Source organism: Budorcas taxicolor, chromosome 2 (assembly GCF_023091745.1).
Source record: "Budorcas taxicolor isolate Tak-1 chromosome 2, Takin1.1, whole genome shotgun sequence".
Classification (NCBI taxonomy): domain Eukaryota; kingdom Metazoa; phylum Chordata; class Mammalia; order Artiodactyla; family Bovidae; genus Budorcas; species Budorcas taxicolor.
The window spans coordinates 20,131,796-20,149,344 of record NC_068911.1 but is presented as its reverse complement, the minus strand read 5'-3'; the positions used below and the strand labels follow the sequence as shown (position 1 = coordinate 20,149,344).

The window sequence follows — 17,549 nt, the reverse complement described above, 5'->3', positions numbered from 1 at the left end:
TGTGTGCTGAGTCTTGGTTGCTGTGTAGGCTTTCTTTGGTTGTGGCAAGCAGGGGCTACTCTCTAGTGTTCTGAGGGCTTCTCATTCTGGTGGCTCCTCTTGTTGCGGAGCACAGGCTCTTGGGCAGTTGGACTTCAGTGGTTGTGGCATTTGGGCTTAGTGGAATCTTCCCGGACAAGGGATTGAACCCATGTACCCTGCATTGTCAGATGAATTCTCAACCACTGGACCATCAGGGAAGTCCATTCAGAATTTTCTGAATGAATGAATGGGAGGCTGAAGTTACAGTTACTATATAAGAGATGTTACAGGGGCCATTCTGAGTTCAGTTTTCAAGGAATTTGCCAAGTTGTAAGTGGTGAGTTTGCTAATCTTTGCCAAGAGTTTTTCTTTGCCTTCCCCCACGTTAAATGCTTCACTTGGATGGTCCTCCTCAGTCTGCAGAGCTGACTTGTAAATTAAGTGGTATCACTGACCCCTTTCTACAGGATGAGAAAACTGAGGCTCAGAGAAGTTTAGTTAATTTGCCTAAAGTCACCTAGCTAGAAAGGGGTGGAACTGAAATTTAAACCCTGACCTCAAGACCAAGGTTAAGGTTTTCCAATAGTTATAACCTGCAGGTCCACTCTCCTTTTTATAGTGGTCATATAAATAAAATCCCAATTCTTACATTTAATCAAATTTTTGATAAGCACAAAAGTTTCTGTTTATCCTTTAGAGATGTCCAATTCTGTAGACATCCAGAGAGAATTGGAGGTCATTTTCAAACTTTATTTTTTTAGTTTATCCTTGTATCTTTAGCCACTGCAGGAGATGCAAGAGACACGAGTTTGATCCCTCAGTCGGGAAGATCCTCTGGAGGAGGAAATTGCAACTCGCTCCATTATTCTTGACTGGAAAATTCCATGGACAGAGGAGACTGGAGGGTTACAGTCCAAGGGGTCACAAAGAGTCAGATATGACTGTGTGCACATGAAAATAAGTTTTTTTACCCTTTCTAAATATAAAATTATATCTTATATTAAATATGCTTTGAAGGTGCTATAATGTAATTCTGATGTTCTGGGAACACTACAAAGTGTGACTAAATACAGAGTGTGACTAAACTTGTTGGAACTCTTAAGTGAAATCAGGGCAGGTAGGCTCAAGGCCCAGGGTGGTTTTCTGGGGTTAAAAAGCATTGACATTTGTGTATGGTTGTTGGGATATTGAACTTGGTTCTTTGATTTCTGATTTTTCACATATTCTTTTTGGGGGGGGGGCCATACCATGGCCTATGAGATCTTTGTTGCCTAAACAGGGATCAAACCCAGGCTCCTGGCAGTGGAAGCACAGTGTCCTAACCACTGGACTACCAGGGAATTCCCTAGTTTTTTGCAGATTCTTGATTGAGGGAGTTATCACATAAATGTTACTAAACTTTAGGTCTCAGAGTCAATATTTTTAGTTTGTCTGTGAGAAATAATAAGCTATCTTAAAAAGTTCTATTTGAGTAGAGGCAAGACAATAGTGATGACTTGAAAAATACTGGAACATTTGCACGATTCTTGCTAGTCTTTCTGTAGCTGTTTCTAAGTAAGTGTGTTGTGATCCGTTTGTGATTTGATAGCAGATTCTCAGCTTAGCTGACCTAACCTTAGACTCATATCCCCTATACTTTTACTGTATGTGTCTAAGGTCAAGTGTGATTAAACAGATGACAGTTTGGCGTGGTCCTTCCTTTGAACACTAGTGATATTGGATTGGCCAAGGAGTCTGTTGGATATTTCCGTAACATCTGATAGAAAAACCCGAGCAAACTTTTTAGCCAACCCAATATCTGTTTGTTGTGTCTGTATGAGTGTCTGTGTTTTAGTGGTAAATGAGCTACTTGCCTCATCTTTCTTTTTCCCATCTTCTGCAGACTGAAACCTCTCCTATCAAAACCTATTTTAGACTTGCATTCAGAGGACACACTTCAAATGGGCAAGTATCCATAACTTGAGTTGTACAACCTGGGCTGTAGGACCATGTCAGCTCTTTTTTCCCCTTTTCTTTTTAAAGATCGAATGTGAGTTAGTGTGTGTGTGTGTGTGTGTGTGTGTGTGTGTGTGTGTGCACGCACACTTACATCTATCCTTCTGTTGCTACAATCTTCTCTTCCACCACTGTTACCGGGAAGAAATTTAAAATGATTTTTGGTATGATTTGGGCTTCCCTGATAGCTCAGTTGGTAAAGAATCTGCCTGCAATGGAGGGGACCCCAGTTTGATTCCTGGGTTGGGAAGATCCCCTGGAGAAGGGAATGGCTACCCACTCCAGTATTCTGGCCTAGAGAATTCCATGGACTGTATGTATAGTCCATGGGGTCGCAAAGAGTCGGACACGACTGAGCAACTTTCACTCACTTGGTATGACTCATCTTAGATGTCCATAGGTCCCCAATCCTAAATCTTTTTTTTTAAAGAGAATTTAAATTAGTTGTCAGCATTTCAAAAACAGGAGATTTTTCATGAAAGTCTTGATTTCCAGTTTTGCTTGGAAATATCAGATCTTGGAAAACATCAGACCCTGACTCCTGCATGGTGGTCACTGGGCAGCAGCTGCCTTGGTAAGACAGGTCGTGTCCTCCCCAGCTCTGACCCCACCACCCGCTCTTGTCTCACACTGGACCTGCTTCCTGGTTTATGTCACCTGCTTGGCCCCTGCCTTCATTTTTCCCCTCAATTTTTTTTTAAATTTGTATATTTGGCTACACCGGGTCTTAGTTGCAGCACTCAGGATATTCCATCTTTCTGCGGCATGCAGGATCTTTTTAGTTGTGGCATGTGGGATCTAGTTCCCTGAAGAGGGATTAAACCTGGGCCCCTTATATTAGGAGTGTGGAGTCTTAGCTACTGGGCCGCCAGGGAAGTCCCTTCCTCTAGGTTTTAAGTATGAATGCTTGCAAACAACACTTCCCTCATTTCTAAAGCCTCTCAAATTATAGTAAAACTCTTCCAGAATGTTCTGTCGTTCTCAATCTGTATCTGATAGAGACGTTCAAGGGCCTTATTAAAAATTCAGGTCAGAAAATGTGCTTAGAGAGGATGGCCTTCTCGGATGGGTGGCGTAGATAGCACAACAAATGTCAGATAACTAGGTACGCCTTCTCTTTCACACAACCACAGTGCCTTAGACACTGACTAGTGATCAGATTACTAAGAAAGTTTCCACAGAAAATAATATCTCCCCCGTCCTCTGTTTCCCTTATACAGATTATAAGTAGGAACTGTTCAGGCTTTGTCATTTGCTGGCCGATTTGCTTTCTCCACACTTTGCCTATCATAATTTTCTATATGTTTGGTTAATATTTGAGTCAGAACAATTATCTGTAGTGAACTGTCTACTACTTTGCTGGAACTTTGATCCATCAGTTTAGAAACATTCAAAGGAGAGAGGACCTTCCATAATCCTTCCCCTTATCCAAGATAACCAGTGTTCTGAGTATTTTCTCCTATAGATGAACAGTGTACCCAAAGAAAGGTGAATATACATATAATAAAGTACACACATAAATATAATCCAATGCCTGGTACATAAAAGGTTCAGTAGATTTTTCTTGAATGAATGTCTAAACACATTGAATAAATATCTTGTAGTTTAACATGTATTTGTTGAATGAATGATCTGTGCTTCTATATATGAATATAGGTTTATATGTAATTTTAATAAAATAAATAATTTATACATACTGTTTTGTATGTATAAATTGCTCTTTTCATGTCCTGCTAAATCATGACTGTCTTTTCATGTCAGTGTATATAATCCTTCCTTAGTATTTCTAGTGGCTTTATAGCCATTTCCTCCGTGTGGAAATTCCATTTTATTTAATCTAGTCCGTACTGATGGTCCCTGATAGCTCAGTTGGTAAAGAATCTGCCTGCAATGTAGGAGACCCAGGTTCGATTCCTGGGTTGAAAAGATCTGTGGGAGGAGGGATGGGCTACCCACTCCAGTATTCTTGGGCTTCCCTGTGGTTCAGCTGGTAAAGAATCCACCTGCAATGCGGGGGACCTGGGTTCGATCCCTGGGTTGGGAAGATCCCCTGGAGAAGGGAAAGGCTACCCATTCCCATATTCTGGCCTGGAGAATTCCATGGACTGTCCATGGGGTCACAAAGAGTTCGACACCACTGAGTGACTTTCACTTTCACTAATGGTCATTTAGATCGCTGCCTTTTTATGTTTCTATATTCAACAGTGCTGTAGAAGACACATGCATATGTGCGTATTTGCAGGAATTGCTAGGTTGAAGGATTGTGTAATGTGAATTTTAAGAGCTACTACCAGGATGATCTTCAGAATTCTTTTTATTAATTTATGTGTTCATTAAGAGTAGATGAGAATACTCTTTCTCTAGATCTTCACTAATGCTGGATATTTTCATATATTAAATATTTTAAAATATTGGTAGAAATTTGCCAGTCTGATTAGCTGAAATGATGTCCTATTGTTTTAAAATTTTATATAACTTTGATTCCTCGTGAGTTATCTTTCTTTCATTTCATTAGCCTTTGGGAATTTCTTTGTAAATTTCCCTTGCCCAATTTTTTATTCAGTTGCAATGTTTCCTTTTTTCCAGTTTATAGAAATGCTTATAAAGATAGTTCTTTGATAAATGCCTTTTGTCAGTTTTTTTTTAATTGCAGATTTTTTTTCTTATTCTTGTTTGTTTTCTTAACTCTGTGTCTTAATGTGGGTAAATTTTCCAGTCTTTATAGTTGTTGTCTTTCTAGTCTTTTATAGTTGTTGATGTTGCCATTGTATTGAGAAAAGAGAAATTGAATAAAAAATAAATAAAAATTAAAATGCAAATGAAAACCTGAGAAATGTGATAGGTGATAATAAAAGTAAGAAAAAATTATCCTTTTTCTTCAAACTTGTAGGTCTGTCATTTTAAGAATCACCACTGTCTATCAATAAGAAAGAGTGTTGACAAATTAAACAGATACATTAACAACTGTTAGATGCATCCTGATTTCAGACGTGTTAAAATGTTAAAAAAAATGCGTCTTAGAATTAATGATAGATGTTTTCTTAAGCTGAAGTATTCATAGGGTAATAAATTAGAAGTATATAAATGGATACACAATGAAAAGTAAATCAGGATGAGTTCTTAAAAAGTAAATTAGGTTCTATGACTTTTCTGCTTAAATCTTCCCAGAGCTGAAATCCACATGGTTAATCGGTCAAATGGATGGCTCCTCATTTTATTTTCAAACACAGTAACTAGGATCTCGCCCCACTCCCCTCCTGCTATCCTCTCTGTGCCAGGCTCGCTCTCATCTTCAAACCTTTTTTCCTCTCTCCCTTTGGTCTGGAACTCTTTCGCCCTAATTTTGCTTGATGGGCTGCGTGTCGTCACGTACGTCTCATTTCAGCTCTGTGTCATCACGTACGCCTCATTTCAGCTCCGTGTCTCATTTCAGCTGCCACGTCATACTCTTCTCTTGTTCAGTTGCTCAGTTGTGTCCAACTCTTTGCGGCCCCATGAACTGCAGCACACCAGGCTCCATTATCTCTTGGAGTTTGCTCAAATTTATGTCCATTGAATCAGTAATGCCATCTAACTGTCTCATCCTCTGTCACCCCCTTCTCCTCCTGCCCTCAATCTTTCCCAGCATTGGGGTCTTTTCCAGTGATTCATCTCTTCGCATCAGGTGGCCAAAGCACTGGAGCTTCAGCTTCAGCATCAGTCTTTCCAATGAATATTCAGGCCTGATTTCCTTGAGGATTGACTGGTTTGATCTCCTTACAAAGCCATAGCTTTGACTATATGGACCTTTGTTGGCAAAGTGATGTCTCTCCTTTGTAATACACTATCTAGATTGACCGTCCTTTTTTCTTCATAGCGGTTAATACTCTGATGTTACCTTGATTCTTCATTTGGTTTATGACTCACTGTCTCCCTCTCTGAGGGGATAAGCCTCATGAGAGCAGGGACCCTTCCTGTCTCATTCATCACTGTATCCCCAGCACCCAAAACAGTGCCTGGGACACAGAGATTGTTAATGGAATAAACATGCACCTGAAGGCTTGAATGAACGAACATTTTATGTTTTTGTAATCCATCTCAACTCCTGTGTGGAACTGGATGAGTTTAAAATAAAAAGGGTAGCCCAATCAAAGCATTTCCAAATATCAGGCATTTCAACTGAATCCTAAGAAGGAGAAACTCTAGGGAGAAGGTTTTCTCAGTCAAGGCAAGTGCAGGCAAAGGAGGAGCGTGCAAGGATGCTGAAAGCCCAGTGTGACTGAACCTCGCAGTGTGATGAAGCCATCAGGGACTGCATCGCCTCGGATCTTGTAGGCCAGGTCAAGAAATCGGGACTCTGCTCTAAGGGAAGTGGGATCCTGTTCCCAGAAGACCACCTCCATCTTTGTAATGCTCTCCACACTTGCCCAGTGTTCATCTTCCCTGCTTAGATCACAGGCCCCATGCGAGCAGGACAGTATCTCCCTGTTCATTCGCTTATTCCCAAAACTCAGTGCCCTGGCCATAATGAGAGCTCAATAAGTATTACCAGGTGGACTGATGGACAGACTGACCAGCAAAACTTCTATGTGGTCCAGAAATCCACTTGAGGCTGAATCCATTTTACTACATGCCCCAGCCCCCTGCCTTTTTTAAACTGAAGTGTTCTCGAAAATCTGTAGACCTAAAAACACCTTGCAGTCCTAATAATGCGTCTGTCCTTGAAGACGTACAATGAATGAGATCGATGGGCCTCACTCAAGCTTAACAGCTGACATAGGAACCCATCTCTCTTGAAATGCTGACTTGGAGGTGATGGAAGAGATCATGACTCATATGCACTGTGGATGCTGTGTGTGTGTTTACCCTGTTGCATCATGTAAATCTTAGATTTCTTCATGCCTTTTGCAGAAAGAAAGTGAAAGTGAAGTCACTCAGTCGTGTCCGACTCTTTGCGAGGCCATAGACTGTAGCCCACCAGGCTCCTTCGTCCATGGGATTCTCCAGGCAAGAGTATTGGAGTGGGTTGCCATTTCCTTCTCCAAGGGATCTTGCTGACCCAAGGATTGAACCCAGGTCTGCATTGCAGGCAGAGGGTTTCTGTGTTTCCCTCAAAAATTTATTAAAACATCCTGCTCTGCCAAGTTGGTTGTGCTGTCCCAGGGCACCTCAGGGTACACAGTTTGGAAACCATGGAGCTTGCACTTTAAAAAAAATAATTATTATTTTTGGTTGCACTGGGTCTTTGTTGTGGTGCATGGACTCTGTTGCTCCGTGTAGGCTTTTCCTCATCGCAGCAAGCGGGGGCTGCTCTCGTTGGGGTGTTCATTGCAGTGGATTCTCTTGTTGCAGCTTGCAGGCTCTAGAGCACAGGCTTCCATAGTTGTGGCACACAGATTTAGTTGCCCTGCGCCATGTGGGATCTTAGTTCCCAGTCCAGGGATCGAACCCATGTCCCCTGCACTGGTAGGTGGATTCTTAACCACTGAACCACCGTGGAAGTCCTGGAGCTCACACTTTTACATCACCCTTAATGTTCGATATAGCCACATGAGTTTGCCCTTGTTTGAATTTTATGTTTAAAGAGGCGTGAGTGGTATGTCATGTGACTGGGAACTGGCAGAATAGAACTTTGCTCTTAGGGTTGTTTTGACTCCAAAGCCTGTTCCTCTGCTGATGCAATCCAGAGAATTTTCGTCTTGGGAACCATATCCTGTTCCCAAGCTACAGCATGTTAAGTTTCCCCTATCTGGGAATAATTAGAACTATTCAAGGATTTTTTTTAAACTTCAACATCAACTAATGATCTTCGAATTTCTGTGTGTAAGTCTAGCACAGAATTTCTCAACCTCAGTCCTCCTGACATCTGGGGCTGGATAATTCCCTGTTGGGGGGCTGTCCCACACATTGTATAATGTTTTAGCATCGTCCCTGACCTCTACCTACTAGATGCCTCTAACATCCCCCAGTTGTGACAACCAAAAATGTTTCCAGACACCACCCACTGTTCCCTAGGGACAAAGTTGAAGCTGCTGCTTGAATGAAATGATGACCAAGCCTGAGGAATAGGATTTTTATACTTGTCTTGCCATTCTGGCCTGGTATTAATTTGTTCTTAATTTTTTAAAAAAACCATGTCATGGTGTTATGTCTTCAGGACTTCTCCCTCTTAAATCCTCTTAGAAGTCAGTCTTGTAATGATTGATCACAGAGAGAGCTACTGGTAGCAATGTAAGGTTCTAAATCAATGTTAATTTGCTTTCCAGAATTGGGTGGGTACTAGCTATTCCTTTAGAAAGTTGTTCTTATGTGAATATCACACAAAATGCTTTGAAGTCCCCTTCTGTTTTTCTCTTCGGAAGTAGAATATAGAAATAAAAGAAAGGATTCCGAATCTCATTTTGGTGAGAAGGTCTTTTTCTTATCTGTTTTCAGAAGCATTCTAACGGCACCAAGGTTTTTCTGTTTTTTTTTTGGTCTCTTGCCACTGTTAGATTTTCCAAAAATGGTGCATTTTCCTAGAATAGTAATGTGCGCTGTCACATCTGGCTCTTTTGTGACCCCATGGAGGGTAGCCTGCCAGGCTCCACTGTCCATGGGATTTTCCAGGCAAGAATACTGGAGTGGATTGCCATTTCCTTCCCCTGGGGGCCTTCCTGACGCAGGGATTGAACCCAAGTCTCTTGAGTCTCCTGCATTAGCAGGTGGAGTCTTTACCACTGTGCCACCTAGGAAGTCCCAGAATAGTATACCTCCCTTGAAACTTACCCTGGGCCTGTATCTTGTTTCTGTTTCTTGTGAAATGAAGGTCAGGCATTCTTCAAGGGCAGATAACAGACTTTCTGTTTCTGCACAGGTTGAGTAGCCCCTGACTTCTGAGGATCATGACAGGTGTGGCATTTGTGTGATTTAGAGCATCAGATTATATTGTTGATGATATCTTGGGGTCGTTGTGTCTAGGGCTTCCCAGGTAGTATGCCAGCTTACCTGGGAACACAGCTGGGCCACTGCTGGGTGCACGCTAGGTCATTGCCCTTTGCAACTCTGCCATGCCTTACGCTCAATTTTTAAGAGTAATCATGACCATGTGCAGGTTTCCCCTTGCATATGCCTCTAGATCCATATCTCTTACCAAGACGGGTCTCTTGTGAGTTGCATGGTCCGAAGGAACCACATGCTTCAACATTCTTGGCCTCTCTTTTTTTGTGGTCAGGGATGGAAAACCTCAGCTTTAATATCTGTGTTGTCAGAAGGCACACAGGCATTTGAGAGTCATTGCTTGTTTTCACAGCAGGGCAAGCACGTGCCTTCACATCCTTTATATTATTTTCTGGACTTGGGTGTTGCAGTGCCCGGGACTGACTCTGGGTCTCCTGGCTTTGTCCTTGAGTGGTTTCCTGACACCTAGCAGGTTCCTAGAAGGTATTTCTTGTTAGCTTATGGGATGTGGCCAAGTGTATTTGAACTAGCTCACCAGGGTTCTCAGGAAAGTAAGGGAAAACCAGTTCACGTGCTGCTTCCTTCCTCACGCTTTTTTGCTGTGGGTTCTCAGGAGAGAACTGAGGTCTCAGCAGTAATGCAGGGTGGCTGTTGAATGTCCCAGCTCCTTCCATGGTTTGTACCTTTGAGGAGGTTGAGCAAACAGTGCTGGGAGTAAATAACCAATTTAGTTTCTTTTTTATTCTAATCTATCTTTAAAAATGGAAAGTTTAAATTGAAAAGAATTTCAGGGCTACACAAAAATAATGTGACTAGATTGATGAATCTCCATGTTCAGTTCAGTTCAGTTCAGTTGCTCAGTCGTGTCTGACTCCTTGTGACCCCATGAATCGCAGCACGCCAGGCCTCCCTGTCCATCACCATCTCCCGGAGTTCACTCAGACTCACGTCCATCGAGTCAGTGATGCCATCCAGCCATGTCATCCTCGGTCGTCCCCTTCTCCTCCTGCCCCCAATCCCTCCCAGCATCAGAGTCTTTTCCAATGAGTCAACTCTTCGCATGAGGTGGCCAAAGTACTGAGCTTCAGCTTTAGCATCATTCCTTCCAAAGAAATCCCAGGGCTGATCTCCTTCAGAATGGACTGGTTGGATCTCCTTGCAGTCCAAGGGACTCTTAAGAGTCTTCTCCAACACCACAGTTCAAAAGCATCAATTCTTCGGCGCTCAGCCTTCTTCACAATCCAACTCTCACATCCATACATGACCATAGGAAAAACCATAGCCTTGACTAGACAGACCTTAGTCGGCAAAGTAATGTCTCTGCTTTTGAATGTGCTATCTAGGTTGGGCATAACTTTTCTTCCAAGGAGTAAGCGTCTTTTAATTTCATGGCTGCAGTCACCATCTGCAGTGATTTTGGAGCCCAAAAAAATAAAGTCTGATACTGTTTCCACTGTTTCCCCAGCTATTTCCCATGAAGTGATGGGACCGGATGCCATGATCTTTGTTTTCTGAGTGTTGAGCTTTAAGCCAACTTTTTCGCTCTCCTCTTTCACTTTCATCAACAGGCTTTTTAGTTCCTCCTCACTTTCTGCCATAAGGGTGGTGTCATCTGCATATCTGAGGTTATTGATATTTCTCCCGGCAATCTTGATTCCAGCTTGTGTTTCTTCAAGTCCAGCGTTTCTCATGATGTACTCTGCATATAAGTTAAATAAGCAGGGTGACAGTATACAGCCTTGATGTACTCCTTTTCCTATTTGGAACCAGTCTGTTCCATGTCCAGTTCTAACTTTTGCCTCTTGACCTGTATATAGGTTTCTCAAGAGGCAGGTCAGGTGCTCTGGTATTCCCATCTCTTTCAGAATTTTCCACAGTTTATTGTGATCCACACAGTCAAAGGCTTTGGCATAGTCAATAAAGCAGAAATAGATGTTTTTCTGGAACTCTCTTGCGTTTTCCATGATCCAGCGGATGTTGGCAATTTGATCTCTGATCTCCATGTACCATTGCCTAATTTCATTTCATCTACCTTTGGTTCTAAAAGTGTAGTCCCATGGGACTTCCCTGGTGGTCCAGTGGCTAAGACCCCATGCTTCCAATGCAGGGGGCCTGGATTTGATCCCTGGTCAGGGACCTAGATCCCACATGCTGCAACTAAGACCAGGTGCAGCCACTTAAATGAATATTGAAAAAATAAATCAAAGTCCAGCCCCACACTAACAGCATCAACACAATCTGGAAACTTGCTAGAAATATGGATTTCTATTTTCAAAAAGACCCTGATGCTCGGAAGGATTGAAGCCAAGAAGAAAAGGTGGCAGAGGCAGAGGATGAGATGGTTAGATGGCATTACCGACTCAATGGACATGAATTTGAGCAAATTCTGGGAAATAATGAAGGATAGGGAAGGCTGGCATGCTGTAGTCCATGGGGTCACAAAGGGTCAGATACAACTTAGTGACTGAATAACTAACATTTTGAAAAAATAGAAATCAGAAACTCAGGGAGTAGAGCCTGATCAGTTGTTTCAGCAAGTCCTCTGGATGATTCTGATTCCTGCCAAAGCTTGAGAATCACAATATATACCATTTCATCCAACCTCTGTTGGAATATCTTAAAGGGAGTATTATGGTACCTGCCTCCTGAGAAACCTGTATGTGGGTCAAGAAGCAAAAGTTGTTATGTGGAACAACAGACTGGTTCAAAATTGAGAAAGAAGTATGACAAGGCTGTGTATCATCACTTTGTTTAGTACATCATGGGAGATCCCTGGCTGGATGAATCACAAACTGGAATCAAGATTGCTGGGAGAAATATCAACAGACTCAAATATGCAGATGATGCCATTTTAATGGCAGAAAGTGAAGAGGAACTAAAGAGCCTTTTAATGAGGGTGAAAGAAGAGAGTGAAAAAGTTGGCTTAAAACTCAACATTCAGAAAACTAAGACCATATCATCTGTTCCCATCGCTTCATCACAAATAGAAGGGGAAAAAGTGGAAGGAGTGACAAATTTTATTTTCTTGGGTTCCAAAATCACTGCAGATGGTGGTTAAAAGACAGTCTTTGGAAGGAAAGCTATGACAAACCTAGACAGCATATTAAAAAGCAAAGACATCACTTTACCAGTAAAGGTCCGTATAGTGAAAGCTATGGTTTTTCCAGTAGTTATGTACAGATGTGAGAGTTGGACCACAAAGAAAGCTTGAGTGCCAAAGAATTGATGCTTTTGAACTGTGGTGCTGGAGAAGACTCTTGAAGACTCTTGTCTCCTTTGGACAAGGAGATCAAGCTAGTCAGTCCTCAAGGAAATTAACCCTGAATTTTCATTGGAAGGACTGATGCTGAAGCTGGAGCGCCAATACTTTGGCCACCTTATGTGGAGAGCTGACTTATTCGAAAAGACCCTGATGCTGGGAAGGATTGAAGGCAAAAGGAGAAGAGGGTGGCAGAAGATGAGATGGTTAGATAGCCTCACCGATTCAACGGACATGAATTTGAGCAAACTCCGTCCAGGAGACAGTGAAGGACAGGGAAGCCTGTCATGCTGCTGTCCATGGGCTTGCAGAGTCAGACACAACTTAGCAACTGAACAACAAAATATTATTTTATCTGTAAATTCTTTAGTACAAGAACTGTTTTCTTTTAAATGTAATACCTTGCAAATTGACAAAACATTTTGAGAGCAATTAGTACCAATATTGAAATAGACTTCCTCTTTGATCTCCTGATTCTGCTCATCATAACCAGCATAACTGGGCAAGTCCTTTGTAATATGTATATAAGGATATTCATTGCAATGCCTCAGATGAAATAAATTTGGAAGTACTGCCTAATACTGAGTGATTGGCTAAGTAAGTTGTTTTATCTACTCAGTGAAGCACTGTGAAATCATTACAGAGAACGTTGTCCCTCGTACTGTTGTTGTTTTCCACCTTTTATTTTATACTGGAATATAGCCAATTAACAATGTTACGATAGTTTCAGGTGAACAGCAAAGGGACTCAGCCATACATATACATGTAACCATTCTCCCCCAGACTCCTCTCCTATCCAGGCTGCCACATAACATTGAACTGAGTTCCATGTGCTGTGTAGTATGTGATTATTGGTTGTCCATTTTAAATATAGCAGTGTGAATATGTCCATCCCAAACTCCCTAACTACCCCTTCCCCCATCTTCCCCTCCAGCAACCATAAGTTCATTCTCTAAGCCTGTGAGTCTCTTCCTGTTTTGTAAGTAAGTTCATTTGCTCCTGATACTGTTGTTAAATAGGGAAAGCTTTCAGAACAAGTACTGGGTGGCCCCATTTTCTTTTATTGTGCAAGGTGTATGTGTGTGTGTGTATTTGAGGGGGGAGAAAGGGAGGGGGGGGATGTGTCTGAGTTGTGTATATGAATTTAAGCACATAGAAAAAGGGATAGAATGTTATACATTAAAACACTAATAGTTATCTTTGAAAGGTATGATTTTCATTAATTTTCACTTTCTGATTTTTTTCCCCCATAATGAGCATGCATCTTTATAGTGGAGAAAAACAGTACATTACTTTCGTTTTGAAAAATCCACATCCATTGAAGTTACAATCTCTTCCTGATCAGTTTCTGTTGAAATTACCATCTCTTCTTTCATTTACAGATGGGCACATGCTGGATTCAACAAGATATGCCATCATTGGAGCAGATCTCCGAGATACAGCTGACCTGGAAGAGAAGTTAAAGAAATGTAACATGAGTACACAGTGAGATTTTTTTTTAACTCTTACGTTTGTGATTTCGTGCTAATTGGGGATAAGGCCAGTTGGAAGTACAGCGTAATTGCATATACCATTTTGTCCTCTGTAACCTTTATCATTTCTTTGCTATTTAGAGTAGTTTTCTGAAGTTTTTTAAGAAGCAGTGTTCCCTAAATCTGTTTTCCCATGAGAATCGCTTGTATCGCTTTTGTAAAATACTGATTCCTAATATCATAAGTTTGAGGGAAGATAATTGTATGCATAGAAACATAATTGTAACATATAAAGAAAGGATTTGCATCCAGGGTAAAAAGAATAGCTACTTTTTTTTTTTTTTTAAGTCTAGTGGAAAAATGGGCAAAGAATAGATGACCAGACAGCTCAGAGGAAACTGGGTATCATGTTGAAATGGTATTGAACTTCAGTAGTAATCAGATGAAATTCTATTTTACTACCACCAGGTTGGCAGAAAGGTAGAAGTCTGACAGCATCAAGTGTTGGCATGGATACTGGGGGAAAGGAATGGTCATATACCACTGGTAGAAGTGATCTTGGTATGACATTGCAAGGAGCAGTCTGGAATTTAGTAAAATTGCTGGTATCGTGTGATATCGCAGTTCCATGTTTGGGTGTGTCTCTCCTGAGAAGGTCTACATGTTTGTACGAGGAGGATGTTCACTGCGGCTTTCAGTTTTAGTAGCAGAAAACCAGAAACAACTGAAATGTCCATCAGGAGGAGAATGGATGAATGATGCGTAAAATGCATGACTTTGGAGAGAGCTCAAAAGTTTAATGTTGAGTTTTCGAAAACTAGATGGCAGAGTTATATGCAGAGTGTGATACCAAATGTGTAAAATCAGCTCCTCCCCCCAAATACTGTATTTTTGTGATTACATGTATACATCAAGGAAGTGTTTTTAAAGTGGACCAGAAGGGTGCACACCGGATTCTTGAGTGTGGGTACCTTTGGGAGGAAGAAGAGGGCAGTGGGAGGTGTGGTTTTAGCATAGTGATGCTGGTCAAGTGAATAAAGAGCTAGTGGGAGGAAAAGGCATATCTGCTTGGTCTGCCGTAGGTGAGGATAACACTTTCCAGGATATTTGAGGTGAAAGACTCAAGGGAGAGGTTTGGAAGGAAGGGACGGGAAAGGGCAAGTTATTTTAAAAAAAATAAATTGAAGGTGAGGAATCAGCGGCAAACAATGAGAAATGAGCAATGAGGGAAATCATTGGAGGACAGGGAAGGGAGGAAGAGGAGCATGGACTGAGTTAACTCGCCTTTGAGGGAAGAGAAACACTCCCCAATCTTCTGAGAGGGGAAGCGGAGGGTAAGGACAGATACAAATACAGATAAGCTTTGGCGATGGAGGGTGACGGGAGTGTAGAGGGTGGAAGAGTGATCTTCCACATCGGCTTGGCGATGGCTGTCATCTCAGCGTACTGAAGTTCTTGCTCATATTTCTTCTGGAATCATCAACTTAGGTTGTCATTCACAGGATTTACATCCTCACCAGCCCAAATGTCAAAATGGGCTTTGTCACTCCAGCTTTACTGTCTGAATCTGTCTCAACTTGCGTGTTCAGAAGTAAGGTCCATACATTGCCAGGAGTATTTATACTTCTTTTTTCCTTTGGGGAGACCCTCACGTGGTTCACAAATTGCAGAATATGGTGTGTTTTCTTAAATTTATTTTTTTAACTGAAGTATAGTTGATAAACAGTGTTGTGTTCGTTTTTGCTGTACAGCACAGTGACTCAGCTATACACACATTTACGTTCTTATTTATATTTTTTTGCATTATGATTTATCCCAGGATACTGAGTATAGTTCCCTGTGCTGTACAGTGGGACCTCGCTGAGTATCCATTCTATATCTACTTGTTTACGTCTGCTAATCCCAGACTCGCAGTCCATTCCTCCTTCGCCCCCTGTACCCTTGGCAGCCGCAGATTTGATCTCTGTGTCTGTGAGTCTGTTTCTGTTTCATAGATAGGTCCGTTTGTGCCATGGTTTAAGTTCCACGTATAAGTGATGTCATATGGTATTTGTCTTTCTCTTCAGACTTGCTTCACGTCGTATGATAATCTCTGGTTGCATTGGTCCTGATGCAGATGTCACTGTTTCATTCTTTTCTATGACTGAGTAGTATTTTATTGTGTATACACCACATCTTCATCCGTTCTTCCGTTGGTGGACATTTAGGTTGCTTCCACTTCTTGGCTGTTGTGAATAGTGGTGCTTTGACCAAAGGAGTGCCTGTATCTTTTTGAATTGTAGTTTTGTCCAGATAGATGTCTAGGAGGGGGACTGCTGGATCATATGGTAATTCTATTTTTAGTTTTCTGAGGAACCTCCATACTGTTTTCCATAGTGGGTGCACCAACTTATGTTCCCACCAAGAGTGCAGGAGGGCTCCCTTTTCTCCACACCCCTCCAGCACTTGTTATTTGTAGACTTTTGAGTGAGTAGGAGGTGATACCTCATTGTAGTTTTGATTTTCATTTCTCTAATGATTAGCCAGTACTTTGGCCACCTCATGCGAAGAGTTGACTCATTGGGAAAGACTCTGATGCTGGGAGGGATTGGGGGCAGGAGGAGAAGGGGACGACCGAAGATGAGATGGCTGGATGGCATCACGGACTCGATGGACGTGAGTCTGAGTGAACTCCAGGAGATGGTGATGAACAGGGAGGCCTGGCGTGCTGTGATTCATGGGGTTGCAAAGACTCAGACACGACTGAGTGACTGAACTGAACTGAACTGAACTGAACTGAATAATTAGCAATGCTGAGCAAGTAGTGTGTATTCTTTTAGCAGAAGGAAACACCCTTGACTTTGAAGGGTGTGTTGCTGGATTTCTTGGGAGCATGTGGGTTCGGGGAGGTCAGCAGGAGATTAGTTAAAGCTGATGCCAGTGGCCTGGAGCCCGCTCAGGATGAAGAGAGCACAAGTCTTGGGATCTCACCCTGGATCCCTGTTTTACTTCTGCTTGTTGTTATTGGTGTTTAGTCACCCAGTCGAGTCTGACTCTTTGCACCCCCATGGACTGTAGCACGCAAGGCCTCTCTGTCCCTCACCATCTCCTGAAGTTTGCCCAAGGTCATGTCCATTGCAACGGTGATGCCATCCAGCCATCTCATCCTCTGACACCCTCTTCTTCTTCCCTCAATCTTTCCCAGCATCAGGGACTTTTCCAGTGAGTCAGCTGTTTGCATCAGATGACCAAAATACTGGAATTTCAGCTTCAGCATCAGTCCTTCCAACAAATATTCAGGGTTGATTTCCCTTAAGATTGGTCTGATCTCCTTGTTGTCCAGGGGACTTCCAGAAGTTTTTTCTAGCTTCCACTTATGATTGTACAGTGGAAATGACAAAAAGATTCAAGGGATTAGATCTGATAGACAGAATGCCTGAAGAACTATGGTCGGAGGTTCATGACATTGTACAGGAGTCAGTAATCAAGACCATCCCCAAGAAAAAGAAATCCAAAAAGGCAAAATGGTTGTCTGAGAAGGCCTTACAAATAACTGAGAAAAGAAGAGAAGCTAAAGGCAAAGGAGAAAAGGAAAGATACACCCATTTGAATGCAGAGTTCCAAAGAATAGCAAGAAGAAATAAGAAAGCCTTCCTCAGTGATCAATGCAAAGAAATAGAGGAAAGCAATTGAATGGAATAGACTAGAGAGCTCTTCTAGGAAATTAGAGATACCAGGGGAACATGTCATGCAAAGATGTGTACAATAAAGGACAGAAATGGTATGAACCTAACAGAAGCAGAAGATATTAAGAAGAGGTGGCAAGAATACACAGAAGAACTGTACAAAGAAGATCTTCACGACCAGATAATCATGATGGTGTGATCACTCACCTAGAGCCAGAC

The 17,549-nt window shown here is 41.9% G+C and overlaps 1 protein-coding gene across 1 annotated transcript in view; it reads left to right on the top strand.

The window, feature by feature from the left end:
• LCMT1 (leucine carboxyl methyltransferase 1) overlaps positions 1-17,549 on the top strand; it is a 66,944-nt gene that overhangs the window by 35,954 nt on the left and 13,441 nt on the right. The window contains exons 5-6 of the mRNA XM_052663817.1: positions 1,904-1,965; positions 13,576-13,678. Coding sequence (XP_052519777.1) covers positions 1,904-1,965; positions 13,576-13,678 — 165 coding nt within the window. The remainder of the gene's footprint in view (positions 1-1,903; positions 1,966-13,575; positions 13,679-17,549) is intronic.